At 47.1% G+C, this 24,541-nt stretch overlaps 1 protein-coding gene across 2 annotated transcripts in view; it reads right to left on the bottom strand.

The window, feature by feature from the left end:
• Positions 1-18,841, bottom strand: part of DTD1 (D-aminoacyl-tRNA deacylase 1) — a 109,419-nt gene extending 90,578 nt beyond the window's left edge. For both annotated transcript variants that reach the window (XM_081256839.1, XM_081256838.1), the window contains exons 1-3: positions 18,713-18,841; positions 13,029-13,119; positions 10,854-11,089 (exon numbers count right to left, since the gene is read on the bottom strand). In XM_081256839.1, the coding sequence (XP_081112965.1) occupies positions 10,854-11,089; positions 13,029-13,119; positions 18,713-18,755 (370 nt within the window). In that variant the 5' untranslated portion in view covers positions 18,756-18,841. The remainder of the gene's footprint in view (positions 1-10,853; positions 11,090-13,028; positions 13,120-18,712) is intronic.
• Positions 18,842-24,541: the final 5,700 nt, after the last annotated feature.

The following is a 24,541-nucleotide window of genomic DNA, read 5'->3' as shown; positions in this document are numbered from 1 at the left end:
CAGGATCTAATGTACAAGATCACCTCCGTGGTGTTCCTGCCAAAACGCACAACCTGAACCTAATGTCGAGAAGACTTCAGGCAAACACATGCTGCGGGACATGGACAGACAAACTGACCAAACTAGCCACCCTTCCGAAGTGGCCACAAAAGACGAGGAAGGACCCAGGAACCGTCACCCCTTGGAAGAGATTAAGGAAGAGACGCAACGACCAAGTGCAACGTGGGTTCTGGACTGGATCCTGGGACCAGGAAAAGGACGCCAGTGGGAACACTGGCAGAATTCACGCAAGGTCTGTAGGTCAGTCGACAGCGCTTCAGCAAAGTTAATTTCCTGGTCTTATTAAGGGCACTGTGGCCATGTCAAATATTATCAATAGAAGCTGGAGGAAATACACTATTTTTTTAAATTGGAGTATAATTGCTTTACAATGTTGTGTTAGTTTCTGCTGTACAATGAAGTGAATCATCTATATGTATACATATATCTCCATATCCCCTCCCTCTTGGAACTCCCTCCCACCCCCCACCCCCAATCCCACCCATCTAGGTCATCACAGAGCACCGAGCTGAGTTCCCTGTGCTATACAGCAGGCTCCCACTAGCTATTTTACACATGGTAGTGTGTTTATGTCAAACCTAATCTCCCAATTCGTCCCACCCTCCCCTTTCCCCTCTGTGTCCACATCTCCGTTCTCTATGTCTGCATCTCCATTCCTGCCCTACAAATAGGTTCGTCTGTACCATTTTTCTAGATTCCACATATATGTGTTAATATATTTGTTTTTCTCTTTCTGACTAACTTCACTCTGTATGAGTCTCTAGGTCTATCCACATCTCTATAAATGACCCACTTTCGTTCCTTTTTATGGCTGAGTAATACTCCATTGTATTGGGTTGGCCAAAAAGTTCGTTCAGGCTTGATAACATCTTACAGAAAAACCTGAATGAACTTTTTGGCCCACTCAATTACACGTACCACATCTTCTTTATCCATTCCTCTGTTGATGGACATTTAGGTTGCTTCCATGTCCTGGCTATTGTAAATAGTGCTGCAAAGAACACTGGGGTACATGAGTCTTTTTGAATTATGGTTTTCTCAGGGTATATGCCCAGTAGTGGGCCTGCTGGGTCATATGGTAGTTCTATTTTTAGTTTTGTAATGAACCTCAATACTGTTCTCCATAGCAACTGTATCAATTTACATTCCCACCAACCATGTAGGAGGGTTCCCTTTTCTCCACACCCTCTCCAGAATTTATTGTTTGTAGATTTTCTGATGATGGCCATTCTGACTGGTGTGAGGTGATACCTCATTGTAGTTTTGATCTGCATTTCTCTAATAATTAGTGATGTTGAGTATCTTTTCATGTGCCTCTTGGCCATCGGTATGTCTTCTTTGAAGAAATGTCTATTTAGGTCTTCCACCCATTTTTCAATTCGGTTGTTTTTTTGTTTGTTTGGTTTTTGGGGTTTTTTTTGCGGTACACGGGCCTCTCACTGTTGTGGCCTCTCCCGTTGCGGAGCACAGGCTCCGGACGCGCAGGCTAAGCGGCCATGGCTCACGGGCCCAGCCGCTCCAAGGCATGTGGGATCTTCGCGGACCGGGGCACGAACCCGTGTCCCCTGCATCGGCAGGCGGACTCTCAACCACTGCACCACCAGGGAAGCCCAAGAATTTAATTTTTATTTTATTTTTTTGGCCACACCATGCGGCTTGAAGGATCTTAGTTCCCTGACCAGAGATCGAACCTGTGCCCCCTGCAATGGAAGTGTGGAGTCCTGGAACACCAGGGAATTCCCTAGATGGCTTTTAAAAGCCATTGGACAATATGCCCAAGGGCCCAGTGTAAATGAGAAAAGTTCAAAGGCCAGAGCCCTCTAATGTTACAAAGCCGAGGAAGTAGGAAGAAGTAACCAAGGACTGAGAAGCGGCAATTGGTGAAGCCCGAGGAAAAGCAGGAGAGTGCGGAGTCCTAAACGCTCAGTGAACGACTACTGTCCCACCGAGGAGGGAGGAAGCAACAGAACTAAACCTGCTGATGGGCCACTGAGCTGAGGATGAGAACTAACCTGGCCAAGTGGAGGGCATGGCGCCTCGCCAAGAGCAGTTACAGCGGTGAGAGGGGCAAAGGCGGACTGGAGTGGGATGGGGGCAGACAGCCCTCCAGAGACCACGCAGTCAAGTGGAGCAGAGAACTGGGGCAGGAGCTGGAGGTGGGGCTGACAGGCTGTCTCCACAATGGGGGGACCAACAGCAGACCTGCAAGCTGGTGGGGATGGTCTGGGCGGAGGGAGCAAAACTGACTCAGAGACAGAAGACGGTGCAGAAGAACGTCCCTGCTCAGTCCCTGCACAGGTGAGAGCATGAGGTCAGCCACCTCGAAGGAAGGCAGGCTGGTTCCTGGTGCAGATACTAGCAGGTGGAGCAGGCGGAATTCTGGAAGTTCTCTTCTGAGTGCTTCCGTTTTCTCAGGAAAATGGGAAGTAAGGATGGAGCTTTCAGGAGAGAGAACAGTCGAGTGAATGATATCACAATTGCTGAGCCAACTTGCAGGTCAAGGTCATGACCGTGAGGCCAGTTGATGTGGACGTTGTCTCCAGCCACATTCAGCTGCACGGGCCCAGGGTAAGCTGAGGGCTGGCGTCCTGCCAGGGCTGCAGTTTGTCCCAAGAAACAGTTAAGGGAGGTAAGGAAATACGCTAAGAGTAATTATTATCATGAAACAAAGGAATTATGAATTTATAAATTTAATGCAAATCAAATAAAAATAACAGATTATTTTCTGGAACTAGACAAGCTGATTTTAAAATGCATATAGAAAAATAACATTTAAGAATAGCTAGGGGAATTCCCTAGTGGTCCAGTGGTTAGGACTTGGTGCTCTCACTGCCAGGGGCCCTGGTTCGATCCCTGGTTGGGGAACTAAGATCCTGCAAGCCACGTGGTGCGGCCAAAAAAAGAATAGCTAGGAAAACTCCAAAGAGTACTGTGGGCCAGACACACCTTACATGATACAAAAGCACAGTAAAAATCCAACAAACAGTTCCAAAACATGATAATCAACTAATTAAGGATGAAAAATGACTGTCCAGCAAATAATCCCCTAAGCAAGGTCAAAGGACATATGACAAAATAAATGAAAAAATATCTGCAAGTCATAGCTTATGTAAAAAGCTCACAGAAATAAAGAACCTAAACAGTTCACAGAAATTTAATATAAGTCACTCAAACATCTGAAAACTGTTCAAACACACACTGCACATTAGAACTACAATGAGATGCCAGTTTCATCTATGAGGTGGTAAAAGCCCTAGAAGATCAAAGCTTTGGGGATACTACAGCCTCACACACGCAAAAAGGTGCAGGGCCGACAGAGCCCACCCGGCAGACTGCAGCCTGGGCCAAAGCTGTCACGCAGGAGTTTCATAGAGACCTGTGACTGATTCTGGCCAAATCCATGCATATTTTCTGTTCTTCCTTTTCTTTTACTCTCTTCAGTATTTTTTTTTTTTTTTTTTTTTTTTTGCGGTAAGCGGGCCTCTCACTGCTGTGGCCTCTCCCGTTGTGGAGCACAGGCTCTGGACGCGCAGGCTCAGCGACCATGGCTCACGGGCCCAGCCGCTCCGTGGCATGTGGGATCCTCCCGGACCGGGGCACGAACCCGTGTCCCCTGCATCAGCAGGCGGACTCCCAACCACTGCGCCACCAGGGAAGCCCTCTCTTCAGTATTTTGAGGATCAACTTCCTCATTTCTCTTTTTGCTTTACACTTACGCTATGTCATTTCTGTAGCTACCATAATTTACCTTCCCTCTGCCCAAATGGCCAGTTCTACCCATTTTTGTTTTTCAATCCTAGCTCTTCATGATTTCCTTGATTTGCTTAGTTGATTATTCCAAAGTTAACAACCACCTGATTTTACCAGCTCTCCTTTCCTGCCTAAGTGTCTGTGTCACCTAAAACCAGGGTCAGTGACAAGGCAGTGGTTCAGGACCCCGAGGACACGGCACAGCACCTCACATACCACGGCGTCTTGTTGTTTTGTGCGAGGAATACCTCTGGGTCTAGGGAGATGAGGACAGGCTCATCCTGGTAGCTGTGCTGCCCCATCCATCCTCTTCCTCTCAGACTCCTTCTACCTACTGTTCTTATTCTCTTTTGTCCCCTTTATCTCTTTTCCAGAGCTTCCTCCATACTTCTGGCCATGAATTGCGAGACCAGCTCTTTCTTCTTGCCCAGCAGAATCTATAATAGCAATTCAATCAGAAGAAATAAAGGCAATTTTTAAAAAGAAGATACATGGGCTTCCCTGGTGGCGCAGTGGTTGAGAGTCCGCCTGCCAATGCAGGGGACGTGGGTTCGTGCCCCGGTCCGGGAAGATCCCACATGCTGCAGAGCAGCTGGCCCGTGAGCCATGGCCGCTGAGCCTGTGCATCCGGAGCCTGTGCTCCGCAACGGGAGAGGCCACAACAGTGAGAGGCCCGCGTACCGCAAAAAAAAAAAGAAGATACAGGTATAGGTGGAAAGAAACTCCTTTCACTGTTGTCACTGTCCAAAGACTTGAAATAACTCAGGATGAAAAGAAAAGTCTGAATCTTTCAGCAGGGGAAATAGGAAGAGTTTACAACCTTATTGATTCAGGGTCTGCATATTCAGATCACAGCAAAAATGTGATCCCACATTGTGATTTCCTAAATTTACATGAATAATAATGCCTCTGGCATCACAGCCATCACCAAAATACATAAAATAGGCTTCCACTGAAAGCTCACTCATGCTGCTAACATGTTTTAAGTAGTAAAAAGAGAAGAAAATTAAGCAAACCCGTGAAAAATTAAACACTAACCATGAAGCAAAGACTAGATGTGGTCTTCCTCCTTCTGGCACCTTCTCTGCGAGATGAACCTGTAGGGGCTGGGGTATGATGGGGTCCCCCAGAGGGAAGAGAGGGGAGGCAGGCAGACGGCTGCTGCACTCCCTACACGTTCTCCCACATTTCTCTAGCTCTCTGCCGCCCACGACAGATCAGCCCCGCAGGGAATACGCAGGTAGCTCTTTTTAATACCGTGGAAGCTTCTGATTTGGGTGAATGCTTTCCTGGCTCCATCACAAACAGCTCGGAGTTGGAACAAGACGCTTGAGAGTGGAGATCCCTCTTTTCAACTATTCCATTCTGGTATAACATTTGTTTTTTTCCTAACTATAAAAGCAATGCATGCTCAAATCTCAAGTCTGAGAGTGGTGAATGACCCCCTGAAGGGTGCTTTCAGCGTTCATGCGAAGGATGGAGATTCCCGGCTGCAGAGGGCCCACTCAGGCTGGGGGTCCAATAAAGCACCCTTCACCTTGGGCTCATTCTGCAGGAGAGGGGAGAGCTGATGGATTTGCGCGGTAGGGATTTCCCCCTACAGCAATTATTTGAAGAGGGCCCAGAGAAAACCCTTTGAGAGTGCCAGAGTTACAAGCTGGGGGGGAGTAAGGATGGCCACAAACTCTGACACTCCTTCCACTGCAAGGTAGGTCTCCACCCCTCCCCTTGAAGCTGGGTGGGCTGAGAAACTGCTCTGACCAACAGCATCTGGGGGGTGACGTGGGGCCACTTGCCAGACCTGGTTCACGGGCTGGCGCTTCCACTTCCTGTCCCTTGGAGCACCTACTGCTGGCACCGTGGTAGAAATCCAGCTACTCCGAGAAGCCAAGCAATGTGGGGAGGCCCTGGGGGATAAGATGAGGTGGGTGTGGGGAGGACGGTCACCCTCAGCCCCACCTCACCTCCCATGCTGTGCTCACAGGACTGAACCTGTGCACCCTGCACTAAGGACCCCACCTGGCTCAGGTAGCTCCGGGCACCTCCCTGCTGCGTAGCGGCTTCTAGGGTGACCAGCTGCCCCAGTTTGCCCTGGACCAAAGGGTTTCTGGGAATGCAGGGTTTCCAGCGCTAAATCCAGGAGAGTCCTGGTAAACCTGACCTCTGCTCTGAGGTTCGTCTGTCCAGTGCTCCAGGTCAGGGCAACAGGAGGGGAAGAGGCCCTAGAGTTTGGGGAAGAGAAACAAGCGGGGTGTTTCCACTGTGAGTAGCCAGGGTGCTACTTAGAAGCCCAGTACACGCATCAAGAGTTAACGACCCTGCAGGTGGGAATTAGTGTGAAGGGTCAAGGAGGTAAACAGGGAACAGACACCATCAGCCACCGCCATCTTAGGACCCACCCCTGTCGGTCAGTCCTTCAAAGCATGCATCACACCGAAATAACAGAAGGTTCTGGCCCCTTACTTGTTTCCATAGAGAGAACTCGCTCATACACAAGTGGTAAACAAGGGAGTGTGTGCACAGCGCAGAGGCTGCACGGGGTCAGAGCTGTTTTCAGGCAAAGGCAGCGGGACGGCGGGGGCACAGGAAAGCCCCCGGCACCAGCAGCAGCAGCTCTTTGGACTGCATTTTATGAAAGTGAAAACAAGCGTGCACACCCTTCTGGACCAGCCACAGGTCAACAGTGGTTTGCCATGAGCTCTGGCAGTTGCAGAGGTGGTTTTGCAGAATGAGAGGCTCTCTCTGCTCTAACAGAAGCAGCCATGTGCCCTCTCTCTCCCCACCGGACTGGAAGCTCCTTCACAGCAGGGACAGCACCATATACCCAGAGCCCCGCACGGGGCAGGCAGATAAACAGTGACTTACGGACACAGGAGGCACAGAAATGACTTGAAAGAACCAGTAAAATCTCCCCCAACAGAAACAGGACTAAAATTCTGGATTAACATCACTGCTCCGAGATGTACGACCCCCTGGCCTCAAGCCTTCCTGCTCCCCTCTTACTGGACCTACTTGAGTCTGAGCAGCAGAGAAGGCATCCCAATAGATGTGATGAATTCAGAAGGATAATGAAAAGGAAAATAAATCAAGAGCGGGTGAGTTATAGAATGAAGCTCGGGCTCTAGAGATGCCGGCTGGTTCCATTCCCGGCTTTGCCACTTAGATGCTGAGTGACCTTCCTCGGTTACTCTGCTGCACCTCAGTCTTCTCACGTGCAGAATGGGGGTGATCCCAGTGCCCACCTGCTAGGGTCATTGTGAGGGTTCAGTGACGTAAGCACAAAGAGTGTTTACTCTCGCACGGCGCCTGGCACATCCTAAGCCCCAGAGAGATGTCTTCTGGCATGCTTTACACTAATACTAATAATAGTAACAATTATAATAGAAACATCTGAGGACCACACCATAAACAGCTTTTGCCCTCCAGGGTTCCCATTCCACACGGAACCCAGGGAAAGCGCTTGGCATCACAGCACCGAGCAGGCTGGGAGCCAGGATCAGCAGACTCACCATCCAGCCCATGAGCCACGGCTGGGCAGTGGAGAGGAGCTGCAGCTGGCGAAAGCGCCAGAAGGCAATGGGTACCAGTGGAGGCGCAGGAGCAAGAGAGAGGAGTAAAAGGACGATGAGCCACCCTCCATCCAGCCCTTAACAACACGTAAGGGAAGCAGATTAAATACGCATTTGAAATAAAGTTTCAGTCATTAAAGAGGAAGGGAGTGAAAATAAATGTCTAATTCAACTAACAGCCAAGACATGGAAGCAACCTAAATGTCCGCTGGTGATGAAGGGATAAAGAAGATGTGGTCTCGCCACACAGTGGGATACCTGTCAGCCACAAAAGGAGGAGATCCTGCCATGCGTGATGACATGGATGGACCGTGAGGGCTTTACGCTGAGTGAAAAAAGTTGGACAAAGAAAGACACTGTCTGATCTTACTTATATTACGAAACCTAAAAAAAACCAACCCATAAATACAAAGAGACTGGTGGTTGCCAAAGTTGGAGGGTGCAGGTGGTCAAAAGGTACAAACTTCCAGTTAGAAGATAACTAAGTTCTGGGGATGTGAGGTGCAGCACCCTTACCTTAGCTGTCAACCCATGTGAGGTGATGGCTGTGAACTTATTGCCGTGATCATTTCACAATATATGTGAATATCAAATCACCACGTTGTACCACTAAAACTAATGGAGTGTTATAGGTCAACTATACCTCAATAAAACTGGAAAATGTTTTTAATTTTTTAGGGTTAGGGTTAAATGTTTTAATTTTTGAATGAAACTCTTTAAGTCTTAAAGTCACTAAAGAGGTCCAGAAAATCCTAGAAGAAAGAAAACGTATTTAGCAGTTTGTGTTCCATCTTCCCTCCAGGTCACAGAGGACTTTCTGTACTGGAGCTGGAAGCCAGAATCTCAAAATTTACCAAAACACAGCAAGCATGTAAAACACGCTCCCTGCGCTTCATTCCACTAAAGACCATAAAGGAGATAAAAGGCGAAGAGTGAGTGAGGCCCTGGGAAATCACTGTAGTGCCTCTGAAAGCCCAAAGGAGCAGAAAATAAATTCTGATTAAAACCTGTGGCATAATTCATGTTGGTTTTTCATCAAAATGATCAGAGGTATCATATCCTATGAGCTTAAATTCTGATACATTATAAAATTATGCTGTTGGGGCTTCCCTGGTGGCGCAGTGGTTGAGAGTCCACCTGCCGATGCAGGGGACGCGGGTTCGTGCCCCGGTCCGGGAAGATCCCACATGCCATGGAGCGGCTGGGCCCGTGAGCCATGGCTGCTGAGCCTGCGCATCCGGAGCCTGTGCTCCGCAACGGGAGAGGCCACAACAGTGAGAGGTCTGCGTACCGCAAAAAAAAAAAATTATACTGTTTACAGTACATTGCTTCAGGCACTTCATATAATAACCTGGATGAAATACAGATTTTTTTCAAAACGTAAAAGGTGTTTTTAGGAACACAAAGCACTGAATAATAAAACGTTCCTCTTTAAGGCTTTAGATGAAAGTGGTTTTGTTTTCACTCAAGCATTCCTTCATGATCATCACTGTTCTCCCATGGAAAGGGCCTTCACCTGTGCTTTCATGATATTCCTTTTTTTATGTATAAATTTCAGCATTCCTTCATGATCATCACTGTTCTCCCATGGAAAGGGCCTTCACCTGTGCTTTCCTGATATTCCTTTTTTTATGTATAAATTTATTTATTTCTGGCTGCGTTGGGTCTTCATTGCTGCGCACGGGCTTTCTCCAGTTGTGGCAAGCGGGGGCTACTCTTCGTTGCGGTGCGTGGGCTTCTCATCGCGGTGGCTTCTCTTGTTGCGGAGCACGGGCTCTAGGCGGGCTTCAGTAGTTGTGGCATGTGGGCTCTAGAGCACAGGCTTAGTTGCTCTGTGGCATGTGGGATCTTTCCCGGACCAGGGCTCGAACCCGTGTCCCCTGCACTGGCAGGCGGATTCTTAACCACTGCGCCACCAGGGAAGCCCTTTCATGATATTCTTCTGCTCATCCTTCAAAGGACTTCAGTGCATCCCCAAATACGTCTGAGATTACTCAGAAATGGGATGATTCTATAGACATCAAGCAGAGAAGACAATGCTGGCAGCATTAATCCTTGGCTCAGCCAAGAAAAATTATTATTCAAAGCACTTGACTTAATCGCTAATTCTGGGAAGAACCTTGTCTGCAGCAAAGCCACGACGGACAGAGGACCCCAGTGGACATCCACAACCGGACGTGCCAATGGAGTTCTAAAACTTGGATGTTCCCCGAAGAAGCGAATATATGCTGCTCTACCAGGACCCAAGTAAAGAGCAGGATTTAATTTAAGGCGGGAGGATCCTGATCACATAGAATCCATTTGTCCTTTTGGCAAATGGACACCTGACACAAGTAAGAGGAGAATTAAAACGAAAGGAAATACCAGTGAGGGGCTGGAACATCACTCCTCAGAACACGAGCCATCTGAGGAGCTGACGATCCTCAGAGATGTGGGGCTCTGCTACAGAGTTCCAAAGTCATGTCATGACTTTTATTACTTATGGTTGAAAACAGGCCCGATAACAAAGGGACCTGGGTTTGTCTAACCCACTGAAAGTTAAAGTGTAGGAAACACTACAGAGTCAACTATTAACAACTACTCAACAGCTACGAGAGTCCGACAGCAGCAGGAGCAGCTGCGGTCAGACTCGGAAGCAGACATCCTGCTGAGCAAGTTCTCACCCTGAGGTGCATCACCAAAGGAAGCTAAATACGCTTCCCAGTAACTCTGAAGGAAAAGCACACTAGGAACATGAAAACAGACTAGAAACACACCCTCTTAAGAAGATTCATAAGTTCCGATTCATAATCCTCCCACAAACCAGGCCCACTCTTCTCAGGCGTTTTCTAGGCTTAATCTTGATCAGTCAGGCTAGGCTGGCAGTCCCCACGACAAGCCGTTAAGCCTACACTGTCCAAATGACAGCCGAGGGCCACACATGGCCACCAGGTGCTGGACATGTGGCTGGTCTGAATCCAGATGCACTGTGACGATGAAAGACTTCAGTAAGAAGAAGGAATGTGAGTTATCTCATTAATAACTCTTTACATTGACGACAGGGTGAAATCAGAATATTGTGGATATACTGGGCTAAATGAAATACAGTTTTAAAATTAATTTCACTTGTTTGTTTTTCTTTAATATGGCTCCTAGAAATTTAAAATGACACATGGCTCCCATTTGCGTCTGGCAGTTGTATTTCTCTGTTGCGCAGGATAAGCAACCGAAATGAACCACCACTGTATCAAGTGCACTGCTGGGCTGCTAAACGTTCCAAATGTGGACAGAAGAATAAAGAAGGGTAAACAGTACTGGGGCATTCAGAGGACACGCACAACAGTGGTGGAGGCAGCGGCCCTCATGCTGTTTTCAGAAAGTAATAAGCGTAAACAGTGAACTTTCTGGAAAAGGAAATGTTGCATCTGCAGATTGCCTCTCCCCTGCTGGGAAGTGTCCAGGGGACGCCCTCCTGGGCGCTGGGCTCCCGCCTACCTTTGACAAGCTCCGGCCGGTATGCCTTGCGCAGCTGCTCCAGGAAGCCGTTGTAGAAGCCCTCCGCCTGCTCTGAAGGCATCGCCAGGTGGAAGTCGGGCTTGTTCCCCTTGAGGACGCACTGCAGGGTGAACTGGCTGATGCACAGCACCTCATACTGCTTGTCCATCACGCTCTTCGACCAGTGTTTCCCACTTTCATCCTCAAACACACGCAGGTTTAAGATCTTCCGGACCCTGGGGGAAAACAGGGGTGAGAGCCACCTGGAGAATCACAAGCCCCCCAGACACACCCACACCCCCAAATGTCACCAGCACCCTGCTGACTAGGGACATTGTGCTGGCTCCATCACTTACAGGAGGGGTGACCTTAGGCAAGTTACTTTCTACTCTGTGCCTCAGTTTCCGCATCTGTAATAGGGGTAATAATAGTCCTACCTCTTAGCGTTGATTGGTGATTTGCTTTTTTTTTTTTTTTGTCAGCCCCTCCAATTCATAGCAGCTTCCGGTGGGAACCGGATGAAACATGGGCTCAATTCTGATTTTTTACAGAATTCCATCTCTACACTGGAATAAACGATGTCCCGCTTTTATACCCTTTCTTGGAACTTCTCAAAATGAACAATTCAGCAAATACCCTGGAGAAAACTCATGGTCATTGCAGAAATGCAAAACAATCTGGGGAAAGACACCTTGACAACTATGTCACATGCTCCTTACGCCCCAGCGGGGTTTTCCCTATACACGTGGATGACAAAGGACGACCACCCTGGCAAGGAGGAGGACCAGGTAGCATTTATAAGGTCAGACTTGAGACGAATGACAAAGAACTACCTCCGCGAAAGCTGCAATTCCACCATTTGAAGCCACCTTTCCGGATGATGTTGAAGACCTGTTCAAAGCCTGAACAAATACTCATTCGCTGACACCTTACATGGGCACCCTCTGCGGTGCGTGCTATTCATCACCCCTTCTCCACAGCGGGGTCTGCCTTATGTTGAGTCATTGCTCTTAACCAAGTTAGGTACTAGCTCTCCATTTTGTCAGAGCCACGGAGAGATTCAGACCAGTCCCCGGGCTTTTAACCACTACACCACTTCGCTCCCTCTTTGCGTATCCAGGGGACAGCTTTTAAAATACCAACATCCGTGAGTGTTATTGAACTAGTCATCAACACCTTAGCAGGAGCTTGGTTCCAAGTCTGGTTTTCAACCTAATACAAAAGGGACAACTGGGCAACCATCACATATAGGCTCTGGGCACCAGGGGCAGAGAAAATGGATCCAAGCATCTGAAGTACATGTGCGAAGTGGTGCAGGGGAGAATGAACATGAGGAGGGGCAGGCTGCCTGTACTAAGGGCCAACAGCAATGACAAACCTCCCACCTTAGTAAAAAGAGCACTGGCTTCCAGGCTAGGTGGCCTAGGTTCTAATGTGGAGTCAGGCTTTTTGCTAAGGACGTGTGCATGACCTTCGGCAGGTAACGTAACCTCTCTGAGCTCCATATCCTAATGTGAATGGTGAACAACTGGGCATTCTTAACATGTGTAAACAGTGCCCAGATCATACTGCTCAAACTGAAAACATAAAACATTCCTATGAAAAGAGGCTTGGTTTTCACACTAAGAGAATGGTTCAAGGCTGCAGCAGCAAATAGGGACAGAAGCTAAGTTGTGCTCCTGCCCTGTCGCTGACTCACTGGGTGACGGCTCTTCCTCGCTCTCCCCATCTGTGACACAGAGATAACCACACTGCATCAAAAGGGACATGGGGGCTTCCCTGGTGGCGCAGTGGTTGAGCGTCCGCTTGCCGATTCAGGGGACACGGGTTCGTGCCCCGGTCCGGGAAGATCCCACATGCCGCGGAGCGGCTGGGCCCGTGAGCCATGGCCGCTGAGCCTGAGCGTCCGGAGCCTGTGCTCCGCAACGGGAGAGGCCGCAACGGGAGAGGCCACAACACTGAGAGGCCCGCGTAACGCAAAAAAAAAAAAAAAAAAGGGACATGGGTAAAACTGACAGAGTCTCACTTTATAGGAGCAAAATACTATGGAAGTTCCATATATATATATATATATATATGTATGTATGTATAATTTATTTAAATAGCTAGCCAGCCAGCTAGATGACCAGCACATGTCCCACTAGAAAGGCAGTGACGTGGAGATCCGCCTCTTACATGTGCTCCAGTTCCTTCTGTGAATCTTCCAGGGAAATACCCAGCAACACGCAGATGCCCCGTCCGATGGCACTTATCTGTTCTCCACCAACTGGAAAGGAAACAAAAGGGAAAAGAGACAAAAGGGAAAGGAAACAAAAGGGAAAACCAAACAGGTGCTGTGAAGCACATTGGAGCATCCACAGGAAAGTTTAAACATCACACATACTTCTCGTAACTTCTCTGGCAAAGTCAGTAGGTACTGAAACGTGAAAGGGGTTACGTCGATGCAGTATGATAATCATACTTTGTCCATTCTGACTTTACATTTGGAATGAATGAGGTGTGAAGTGAACAACCATTACGCAGGATTCTCAGGCCGCGTTTTCATCTGTGCTACCTTAGGTGAGACCCCTGAAACTTTCTATGAATTTGCCCATCTGTAACAACAAAAGTTTTTCTCCCCAGAGAATCCAGCTCAGCTACAGTAATTCTCAAAAAGGAGATGCCTGCTCTTCTTGGAAATCAGCAAACCTGATAACACAATACACAATGCACAATGGAAAACATTTGTGTCATAAAAATAAATGATTTCTCTACTTACTGCAGAAAAGATAAATATATCATACATAAAAAACACAGTTTAAAAGTTAAGCTTCCAGGGGCTTCCCTGGTGGCGCAGTGGTTAAGAATCCGCCTGCTAACGCAGGGGACATGGGTTTGAGCCCTGGTCCGGGAAGATCCCACGTGCCATGGAGCAACTAAGCCCGTGCGCCACAACTACTGAGCCTGTGCTCTAGAGCCCGTGAGCCACAGCTACTGAACCTGCATGCCTAGAGCCCATGCTCGGCAACAAGAGAAGCCACCGCAATGAGAAGCCTGCGCACCACAACGAAGAGTAGCTCCCACTTGCTGCAACTAGAGAAAGCCCGCGCACAGCAACGAAGACCCAACGCAGCCAAAAATAAAATATAAATAAATAAATTAATTTAATTTAAAATAAATAAATTAAAAAAAATAAAAGTTAAGCTTCAAGTCAGCAAACTTCTATTATTTCCCAGTTTATTACTAACGTTGCATTCTAAGCCAATGATCTCCAAATCATTTTGAGTGAGGCAGCCCATGCATAAAAAAAATTCTTTGAACATAGATTCCTATTCCAAACATTTGCATATGTATTTAGCATCAAATGTACACTCTGCTACCACTAGACAGTATCTCAGTGCTGGCACAGTACTTAGGTCAAGACACATCATTATGGTGGTGAAACTAAATCCATGTTTCAAATGTTGATCTTCATAATTTTCCTTTTTTTTGGCCAACTTTTTGCCAAAGCTCATTAGATTATTGATGTTTGGTTCTTTTATTGTATACTGACCTAATGTTCCAATCAGGAGAAAGGTCGATTCTGCCATTTTCTCATTATTCGCTTCTGCTAGATAATAATATTTATAAATATACCCGACAAGGCATCACAGACTGTACCATGTTGCCACATCCTGCAAGCTAAGGAAGAGTGAGAAACCCTCTTCCTGCAGGTGTCTGACGAGGGACCATCTGACAGACCCAAGGGGAGCACGGGCATCAGTTTGTTCCTGAAATAACTCTTTTTTAAAGAATATTTACTGATTTATTTATTTTGGCTGAGCCAGTCTTAGCTGCGGCACACAGGATCTTAGTTGCGCCATGCGGGATCTAGTTCCCTGACCAGGGATCGAACCCAAGCCCCCTGCATTGGGAGCACGGAGTCTTAACCGCTAGACCACCAGGGAAGTCCCTGAAATAATTCCTATTAAAGCTTAACTTCTCTTAGTTTTATGATTAAGAAGACACAAATATTTTAATATTTTCTTCTGTGCTGCTTTTTTTTTATAATGGACTATGAGTGATTTACTGTCCTTTGAGCCACTGACTCAAAATCTGAAACAGAAATCAGCTATCCTGACAGAAGCAGTAAACAACTGGGGTTGCTTGCTTGTTTGCAGTGCTTTAGAAAACTGTGGCTTTATTTGTTCTTTAAGTAAGTCAATATTATTTTCTTACAATATCAATATATTTTTTAAATTTTCCCGAGTATATTTTAAAAACTTAAAAAAGAATGATGATTGAACTATGTCCACCATTAAAGTAATGCATATGCAGTATAGAAAACTTTAAAAAATAAAAGAAACAGGAAAGAAAAAAGAACAACTGAAGACAAGCACTTTAGTACGTTACTGATTTCCTTTTGATATTTCCTCTATTCACAGATTTTACTTCATATTTGTTCTCAACTACCAGAATAATATTGTGTATAAATTTTTGTGTCTCATCTTTTTTTTTGCGGTACGCGGGCCTCTCACTGTTGTGGCCTCTCCCGTTGCGGAGCACAGGCTCCGGACGCGCAGGCTCAGCGGCCATGGCTCACGGGTCCAGCCGCTCCGCGGCATGTGGGATCCTCCCAGACCGGGGCACGAACCCGTGTCCCCTGCATCGGCAGGCGGACTCTCAACCACTGCGCCACCAGGGAAGCCCGTGTCTCATTTTTTAACATTTCATAAGGATTTTTCCACATTATGAGCTTTTCCTAAGCATCTTTTAATAGTTGCAGCCCATCCAGTGGAACATTTGCATTCCATCCATGGATGCACTAACCATCCTATTTGGCTGGATAAATGGCTTGTTTTAAAATTTTTCACTTCAATAGGTAACACTGTGGTGAAAATCTTTATACACTAAAGTTTTGGGTGTTTTTTTTAATATACTTTCGTATATACAGCAGTTTTAGGTTCCCAGTGAAACTGAACAGAGGGCATAGAGATTTCCCATATACCCTCAGCCCCACATGCAGTCTCCCCACTATCAACGTCCTCCAGATGGTACATTTGTTCCAAATGATGAACCTACACTGACACCTCATTATCACTCAAAGTCCACAGTTTACATGAGGGCTCACTCTTGGTGTTGGACATTCTATCGGTTTGGATAAATGTAATGATACGTATCCACCATGACAGTATCGTACAGAGTAGTTTCACTGCCCTAAGGATCCTCTGTGCTCCACCTGTTCATCCTTCTAAAGCTTTTTCTATAATTAGGATTATCTTCTTAGAATAGATTCTCAAAAATAGAATCACTATTTGAAGTGATTCAAATCACTATTTGAACAGTTCCAATATTTTTATAATGTGGTATTATCCTAACAAGAAATGAATTATGCACCAAAGCCTTGAGATGACACAATTCGCTCTCTCATTTTGGAGAAGTTTTGTCCCTCCTTCAGGCAGAAGAATTACGAGGTTAAAGGGATGTTTTATTATAGACAAACGGATTTCCAAGGGGAAAAACTTAAGAATCACCATTTTAGACAAAAGGTCACAGGGCTAGAAAAGACCTGAGCTATTTGGTCAATGTTTATTTGATGCCATGTACAGTGGCATCACCCAAGACCTCCTCTTTGAGAAGAATTCACTAGCTCGCAAATTAACGCATTCAAACCCAACCAATCTCTTCCCAACATTCTATGATTCTATTCAGATTTCGGCTTATAAAGCTGAGGGATGGACATGGGGGTTATGGTACTATTCCATCTGTGTAACCACATGAATATGTTTGAAGTGTTCTGTCATAAAGCTTTTAAAATTGGATCATCACAATAACCATGTTAAGGCATCAAATGTGCCTGACCAAGCTCATAAAGTGAGCCTGCCACGTAATATGTGACTCCTAACACTCTGTCCCACCTATAAAACCGGAAGTGACATTTTAGAACCTTTGAAATAAAATGCCATTCGAGAAAGGCCACATGGGAAGTGAAGCCAGTCAGTCACATTCTAAAGGAATCAGAAAACCTCTCTCCATTACAATGCAAGTAGAAGACAAGGCTAACTCAAAGTTTCCTCCAGCACAGTTAACTTGTTGTTTTTAACTAAAAGCATACAACTTAAATAGTAAAGTAAGATCATTCAAACTACTCGGCTAATCTCACAGAAATGTGTTTTTGATATTCCAGATCAGCACAATGGAGAGTTCTCCATTCTGATCAAAACTTACATTCTCCGAAGTCTGCTCACTGGCCATCATGACCACACAGGCCAGGCTGTAAGATTCTTCTCAAAAAAAGCAAGAAAATCTTTTCATCTATGAATTTTCCCAGTTTTAGTGAAGTTACATATTAACTAAAATGCTAAAAAAAAAAAAAAAAAAAAAAAAAAAACACTTTGTTTTAAAATTCCATAAATCCCAGAGCTATACTATTCCCTACTACTCCAGGACGATATCCAAAATCACTTATCAGGGCTTCCCTGGTGGCGCAGTGGTTGAGAGTCCGCCTGCCGATGCAGGGGACACGGGTTCATGCCCCGGTCCGGGAAGATCCCACATGCCGCGGACCGGCTGGGCCCGTGAGCCATGGCCGCTGAGCCTGCGCGTCCGGAGCCTGTGCTCCGCAACTGGAGAGGCCACGACAGTGAGAGGCCCGCGTACCGCAAAAAAAAAAAAAAAAAAATCACTTATCAGAACAGCTTAGAAATCATTAGCCAGAACTGAAAAGTAGAATCTCGGATCTAAATATATGGTTTTACTGAGTTTGATCGTTTCTTTAGCAGATTTTGTTGTTTCGTTTTTAGATTTATACTTTCCTGAACATAGAAACACACATTTGGTATAGGCTTGAAGGAAAGGATATCTAGAACTACTTGAACTGAAACAATATTAGAATTCTGCCAATAAAAACAGGAAAGACTATAAGACAATGTAAAGTTAATCATTCAAAGAATTTTTAACATCTATACTATCTTCACTCGGTTTTTTTTTTAATCGGAGTATAGTTGCTTTACAATGTTGTGTTAGTTTCTGATGTACAGCAAAGTGTATCAGCTATATGTGTATATATATCCCCTCTTTTTTAGATTTCCTTCCCATTTAGGTCACCACAGAGCACTGAGTAGAGTTCCCTGTGCTGTACAGTAGGCTCTCATTAGTTATCTATTTTATACATAGTATCAATAGTGTAGGTGTATATATGTCAATCCCCATCTCCCAATCCATCCCACCCACCCCTTCCCCCTTGGTGTCCATTCATTTGTTCTCTACCTCTGTGTCTCTATTTCTGCTTATCTTGGCTTGAGTTTTTAAAAGGACTTCCTTCTACCTATTAATCATCTGGACCCCTGATGTTCAAACTAGACCGCAGTGTTCAAGCCATGACTGATGGTTGCGTGGCTCGGTTCACATGAAACTGGTGGAAAAGAGAAACATCTCATCCTGGATCCTCTGGGCTCCCACCCGGGTCACGTGGGCAGACACGGTCAGAACCCACCCCTACGAGCACCTGTCACGAGTGGGCACCTTAGGGAAGTCAAGCTCCAGGTGAACCGGGACACGGAGAAAACCGGCTAGAAAGGGAAACGCGGAGCAGAAGGCTGGGGAGGGGGTGTGTGCCCCGGAAACGCTCCGAACGCGTCGTCTGTGCAACACCGCGTGGAAGGGCGGGCCGGGGGATGCTCGGGGGACGCTCGGGGGATGCGGGAGGCCACCTGCGCTCCGGACTAAAGGAAACGCTGCAGAAGACGACGAGGCGCGGTCACCGCGACACTAGGCGGAGACCCTGCAGCCCGTGGACGGCGCCCCAGGACGGCGGGGACTCGGGGCGGCGGGGGCCGGGCTCGCGCGCGGCCGGCGGCGGCCCGGGGGCGTCCAGCCCGGCCCGGCCCCGCCCGACTGACCTGTGACGCTGGCCCGGGTGACGCGCTGCACCACGGCCTTCATGGCGACGGCTGGGGCGAGCGGGGCGGCGCCGCGCGGCTTCCGGCCTCGGGACTCCGCGGGCTGCGCAGCTGCCCGCGCCCTCTGCCGGGGACACCTGGAAGCGCGCTCCGACCCCCCGAACCCGCGAGTCGACGGCCCGCCCACGTAGGCCGCGCCCACCACCGGTTGGTCCCGCCCATCTGAGCTCTCCGTGGGGCCCCGCCCCCGCGAGAGGCCCCACCCGCTCTCGGTCCGGCCCCGCCCACTCTTGGTCCTGTCCCCCGTACAGCTAGATGAGCCCCGCCCGGATGCTGGAGTCCCGCAACCCCCTTCTCCGCCCCCACACCCCAGCCCGACTCACTGGTGCCCAGACAGTAGTTTCTGCCCCGGTTTCTTTTCACAGACCCCGGCCTGAGAGACAGTCATCCCTGAATCCCAGCTTTGTGCTGAATCCTAATCCTAATCGTGTGCCTCCTTCCATGTTTCCACCCTTCTGCCCCCAGATTCTCCCAAATTCTTTTTCCCTTGTCTTCCTGCCTCTGTAACTCCTCAGAAACCAGACAGGAGAGTATCTGCTGCCTAAAATAGTCATTTAACTGTTTTGGTATTCATTTGACTTAGCCGTGTCCTGGCAGTGCGCAGATACGTGATTCTGTAATTGTAATTCCTCCTCTAATACTGATACTTGGCCCCTCTCCCAGATTTGAAGATTTGAATAATATACACCGTGCAAAAGTATTAGAAAGCTGCAAAGGACTGTACAAGTATTACTCTAACAAATTATTATCACTGATAAAAACAAGCCCTTCTCAGTGTGTCTTCTTCTTACAGCCTAATAGTGCTGGTGGGTGTAGAGGGAGGGAGTTCAGGATGTTCCTGAACCAAACTTGGGTCTGCTCTACCCTGCTTTTCCTCCTGGCGCCTCAGAAGTGGCAGTTGGTTTGTGGCCTTTTCGTGTCTTATTGTTCATAACTGCCCCTCTGAATGTGCACGGGTGCAGTTATTTGCAGTCTCATAGTTTCTTTGTATCTGTTGCTGTAGGAGATGTTTGTCCAGGTGCAAGCGCTCAGGTAGAGGGCCCCAGGTCCCCACCCTTCTCTCCTGAAACAGGTCATAAATGTGAGAGGTGCCCTATCTATACTGGGAGGGAGGGAGCAGCCTTATCTCCAAAGACAAAAGCACACCAAGAAGAATCTGAACCAACAGGCCTTGATAAATTTCCCCCAGTTTACCCTGCCTACCTCATATTCCTTAACCTATCATGTTCCTCCATGAGTACTCATGCTTCGTCAAACCTAACAACAAAAATTACACATGTCGGGCTTCCCTGGTGGCGCAGTGGTTGAGAATCCGCCTGCCGATGCAGGGGACACGGATTCGTGCCCCGGTCCAGGAAGATCCCACATGCCGCTCCAGCTGGGCATGAGGCCAGCGGGAGAGGCCACAACAGTGAGAGGCCCGCGTACCGCAAAAAAAAAAAAAAAAATTATACATGTCTGTTTCTTTGGGTTTTCATCTCCTTATGAAGGCTCTCATGTCATGTAAAACTTATAAATTTGTATGCTTTTCTCTCTTTTTTTTTTTTTGCGGTACACAGGCCTCTCACTGTTATGGCCTCTCCCATTGCGGAGCACAGGCTCCGGACGCGCAGGCTCAGCAGCCATGGCTCCCGGGCCCAGCTGCTCAGCGGCATGTGGTATCTTCCCGGACCGGGGCACGAACCCGCGTCCCCTGCATCAGCAGGCAGACTCTCAACCACTGCGCCACCAGGAAAACCCTGCTTTTCTTTTGTTCATCTGTCTTTGTCACTTTAATTTTCAGACCCAGCCAGGGACCTCAGGAGAGTGAGAGAAACTTTTTCCTCTCCTACAAGAAAAAGCTTCAAATGGAGAACAAGGAAGAATCATTTGGCCAGAAAAGACTATACTAATATACTTGAGTGTTAAATACTGCACACTAAATTGCCAAAGGTAGCATCACCAGTAATGAATATACTTCTGATATTGGACCAAGAAAGACACCATGTCACTTTTGTGGTATTTCTGCCAAAAATGTAGAATCTGAATCCAATCATGAAGAAACATCAGACAAACCTAAATTAAGGAACACTCTACAAAATAACTAGAAGGATCCTTCAAAAATGTCAAGAAAAAGAAAGTCTGAAGAACTGTTCCAAGTTAAAGGGGACTTTTAAAGAGACAGGAAAACTAAATGTGATACATGAACTGAGTTTTATCCTAGCCAGAAAAAAAATAAAAAGAAAGAAGTGCATATTGGGACAATTGGTAAATTTTTTTTTAAATTTTGCATCAAATCAACATATCTCAAAACATTTTGATCTCAAGACCCCTTTACATTCTTAAAAATTATTGAACACCCCAAATAGCTTATATCTTAAGATTTTTACTTGTACGAGAAATTACAACCTAGAAAAATTGTTAAATATTGACTCATGATAATTTTTTAAATGACAATAATAAATCCATTATATACTGACATTAGAGCAATGAGATCATGACTTACCATGAAGCCTCTGAAAACCCCATTGTACACTCTTGAAAGAATAGGAATGAAAAAGTCAAATACTGTCTATATGTTATTATAAAAATAGTTGGAGGGCTTCCCTGGTGGCGCAGTGGTTAAGAGTCTGCCTGCCGATGCAGGGGACGCGGGTTCGTGCCCCGGTCCGGGAAGATCCCACATGCCGCGGAGCGGCTGGGCCCGTGAGCCATGGCTGGTGAGCCTGTGCGTCTGGAGCCTGTGCTCCTCAACGGGAGAGGCCACAGCAGTGAGAGGCCCGTGTACCGCAAAAAAAAAAAAAAAAAAAAAAAAAAAAAAAAAATAGTTGGAAATCTCAGCTCTAAGGAGGATCTCAGAGAATGCTTTGAGAACTGCTGGATTTGATAATGGCATTGAATCAATATTAATTTCCTGATTTTTATGTAAGAGAACATCCTTGTTTTTAGGAAATACACACACGTACTTAGGGGTAAAGGGACAACATATCTCCAACTTTCAGATCTGGCGAAGAATGATATATACAGAGGAAATAAAGAGAGTGATAAAGCAAAGTAAAATGTTGACCACTTGGGCTATAAGTGAAGGTAACTTATTTCAAAATAAAACATTTAAAAAATATACCAAAACACCAGGATTCTTTTTACATATTTATCGAGCTCGAAAAGGTCAATATCAGGAGGCAAAAGCATCCAGCAGCACCTCTTGCGGTGCCTCCTTCCCTCTGCACGCTCTCCTTTGCCAGCTAAATCACCACTTTCCTCATGTTTTTGAATTCCACCTTGTGCTATTGACTCGCACGTTTTCATTTCCATTCCCAGCACATCCTCTGTGCTTGTGCTTCCAAATGCCTTCTTGACCTCTCCACTTCCATGAACCAAATTAACAGACTGAAAATGGGATTCAGGCTTTCCACCCCTGCCGTATAAAAAAGAATTTGGTCTTTGTTCTGGGTTTCTGGCATGGAGCTTCTAAAATCCTTGGAATTTCCCAAGGGATAGGAGTTCCTAATGAAACATTTCAGAGTGGGAGCCGGTCACCAGAAAGACCAATCATGTGGTTAGAGGGTAGGACTTTGAGGAGGGGTGGTGGGGTGCGGCTGGAGATTGAGTTCAGTCACACAGCAGATGAGTCCATCAGTTGGGCGTACGAGATGGAACCCCAATAAAAGCTGTGGACACTGAACCTTAGCAGGGCGTCCTGGCTGGTGAACACACGGATGAGGAACCTGCACCCTGGTTCCACCGAGAGAGCACTGAAGCTCTCTGTTGGGGACCTTCACAGACCTTGCCTGATGTGTTCCTTCGTTTGGCTAGTCCTGATTTGTATCCTTTATAATAAAACTGTAAGTATAAGGCTTTCTTGAGTTCAGTGAGTCACTGCAGTAAGTTATCAAACCTGTAGGAGTCATAAAAAAAACTCCCAAGTTTGTAGCCAGTTGGTCGGAAGTAAAGGTGGCTTGGGGACCCCCAAGGTGCACCTGGCATCTGAACTGAGGGCTGCCCTTTTGGGGACGTGCCCTTAGACTTGCAGGGTCTGTGCTAAGTCTGGGTGGTTAGTGCCAGGACTGAATTGCAGTCCACCCAAACCCCCCCCACTCCACCAGCTGGGCCACCCTGATTCAAATAAATGGCTCCACTGTTTCCTCCAGCCATAAGTGACTCATGATTGCTCTTTCCCTCTCCCTGAGTATCTAGTCCATCAACAAACCTCCTCATTCCCCCAAATGAACCCCATGCGCCCTCTTCTCTCCAGCCCCAGTGCCATCCTGCTCCATGGCCCCGTCATCTCTCACCTGCATCTACTACGGCTGCTCAGTGGTCTCCTTACTGCCACTTTTGTCTTCACCCAATCCATTCTCCATAAGAGATACAAGTGGTTCCTAGAATACAGTCTTCACGTTCCAGACTCTGATCTTCTTTAAATTGCTCAGGTCATCCATTCGCTGCTACCTCGGGACCTCAGCATCCGCTGGTCCTCCACCTGGAATGCCCTTCCCCCATTCTTTGTCCATCTCACTCCTCTCCTTCCTTTCATTTTCAGCTTAAATGCCTCCTCATCGGAGAGAACTTCTCTGACCACACAGACAAAGAGTCCTGGTTCCCCATTATTCTCCATCGCTACCCTATGGTTTTCCCCTCATAATCTTCTGGCAACTTTTTTTTTTTTCCTGGCAACTTCCAATCACTCCAGTGCCCGATAATGTGTTCTATTAGTATCTCACGCTTACCATTCTATCCTAAGCATCTAGCACACTGCCTGGAGCTCAGATAACATTGCTGAATGAATACAGGTGTGAACTTGATTTTTTGGCTAACAGGGGGTCACAGATTTACAGTATGGCTGTGGCTGTACTGGGCATCCTAACCAGACACAACATTCAGAAGTACGGGAGACTATCTCCTCCCGGTGCTTCCTCTGAAGCTGGGACACCCTGCCCAGAAGCCCCTCGAGTTTTACCAGCCAGCGTGAGATCACATGACCATGCTTAACCCCATCACTAGCAAGGGAGATGGGAACTACTCCCCCTGACTGGCTCAGATAAGAGGTTCTCACCTGGGGCATAGAGCCCCCCAGGGGTTACCGGAAATGTGTGTGGGGAGGGGTGTCTGAAGCTGTCACAAGGTGTGAAGATTGTTACAGGCGTTTAGTGCCCAAGGAACTTGAAATGCTAAAGCTCTTGCAACACCTGGGGCATAGAGCCCCCCAGGGCTTACCGGAAATGTGTGTGGGGAGGGGTGTCTGAAGCTGTCACAAGGTGTGAAGATTGTTACAGGCGTTTAGTGCCCAAGGAACTTGAAATGCTAAAGCTCTTGCAACACCTGGGGCATAGAGCCCCCCAGGGCTTACCGGAAATGTGTGTGGGGAGGGGTGTCTGAAGCTGTCACAAGGTGTGAAGATTGTTACAGGCGTTTAGTGCCCAAGGAACTTGAAATGCTAAAGCTCTTGCAACACCTGGGGCATAGAGCCCCCCAGGGCTTACCGGAAATGTGTGTGGGGAGGGGTGTCTGAAGCTGTCACAAGGTGTGAAGATTGTTACAGGCGTTTAGTGCCCAAGGAACTTGAAATGCTAAAGCTCTTGCAACACCTGGGGCATAGAGCCCCCCAGGGCTTACCGGAAATGTGTGTGGGGAGGGGTGTCTGAAGCTGTCACAAGGTGTGAAGATTGTTACAGGCATTTAGTGCCCAAGGAACTTGAAATGCTAAAGCTCTTGCAACACCTGGGGCATAGAGCCCCCCAGGGCTTACCGGAAATGTGTGTGGGGAGGGGTGTCTGAAGCTGTCACAAG

This window comes from Mesoplodon bidens (assembly GCF_964165515.1).
Source record: "Mesoplodon bidens genome assembly, chromosome: 15".
Taxonomy (NCBI): domain Eukaryota; kingdom Metazoa; phylum Chordata; class Mammalia; order Artiodactyla; family Ziphiidae; genus Mesoplodon; species Mesoplodon bidens.
This window is presented reverse-complemented; position numbering and strand designations above follow the sequence as displayed.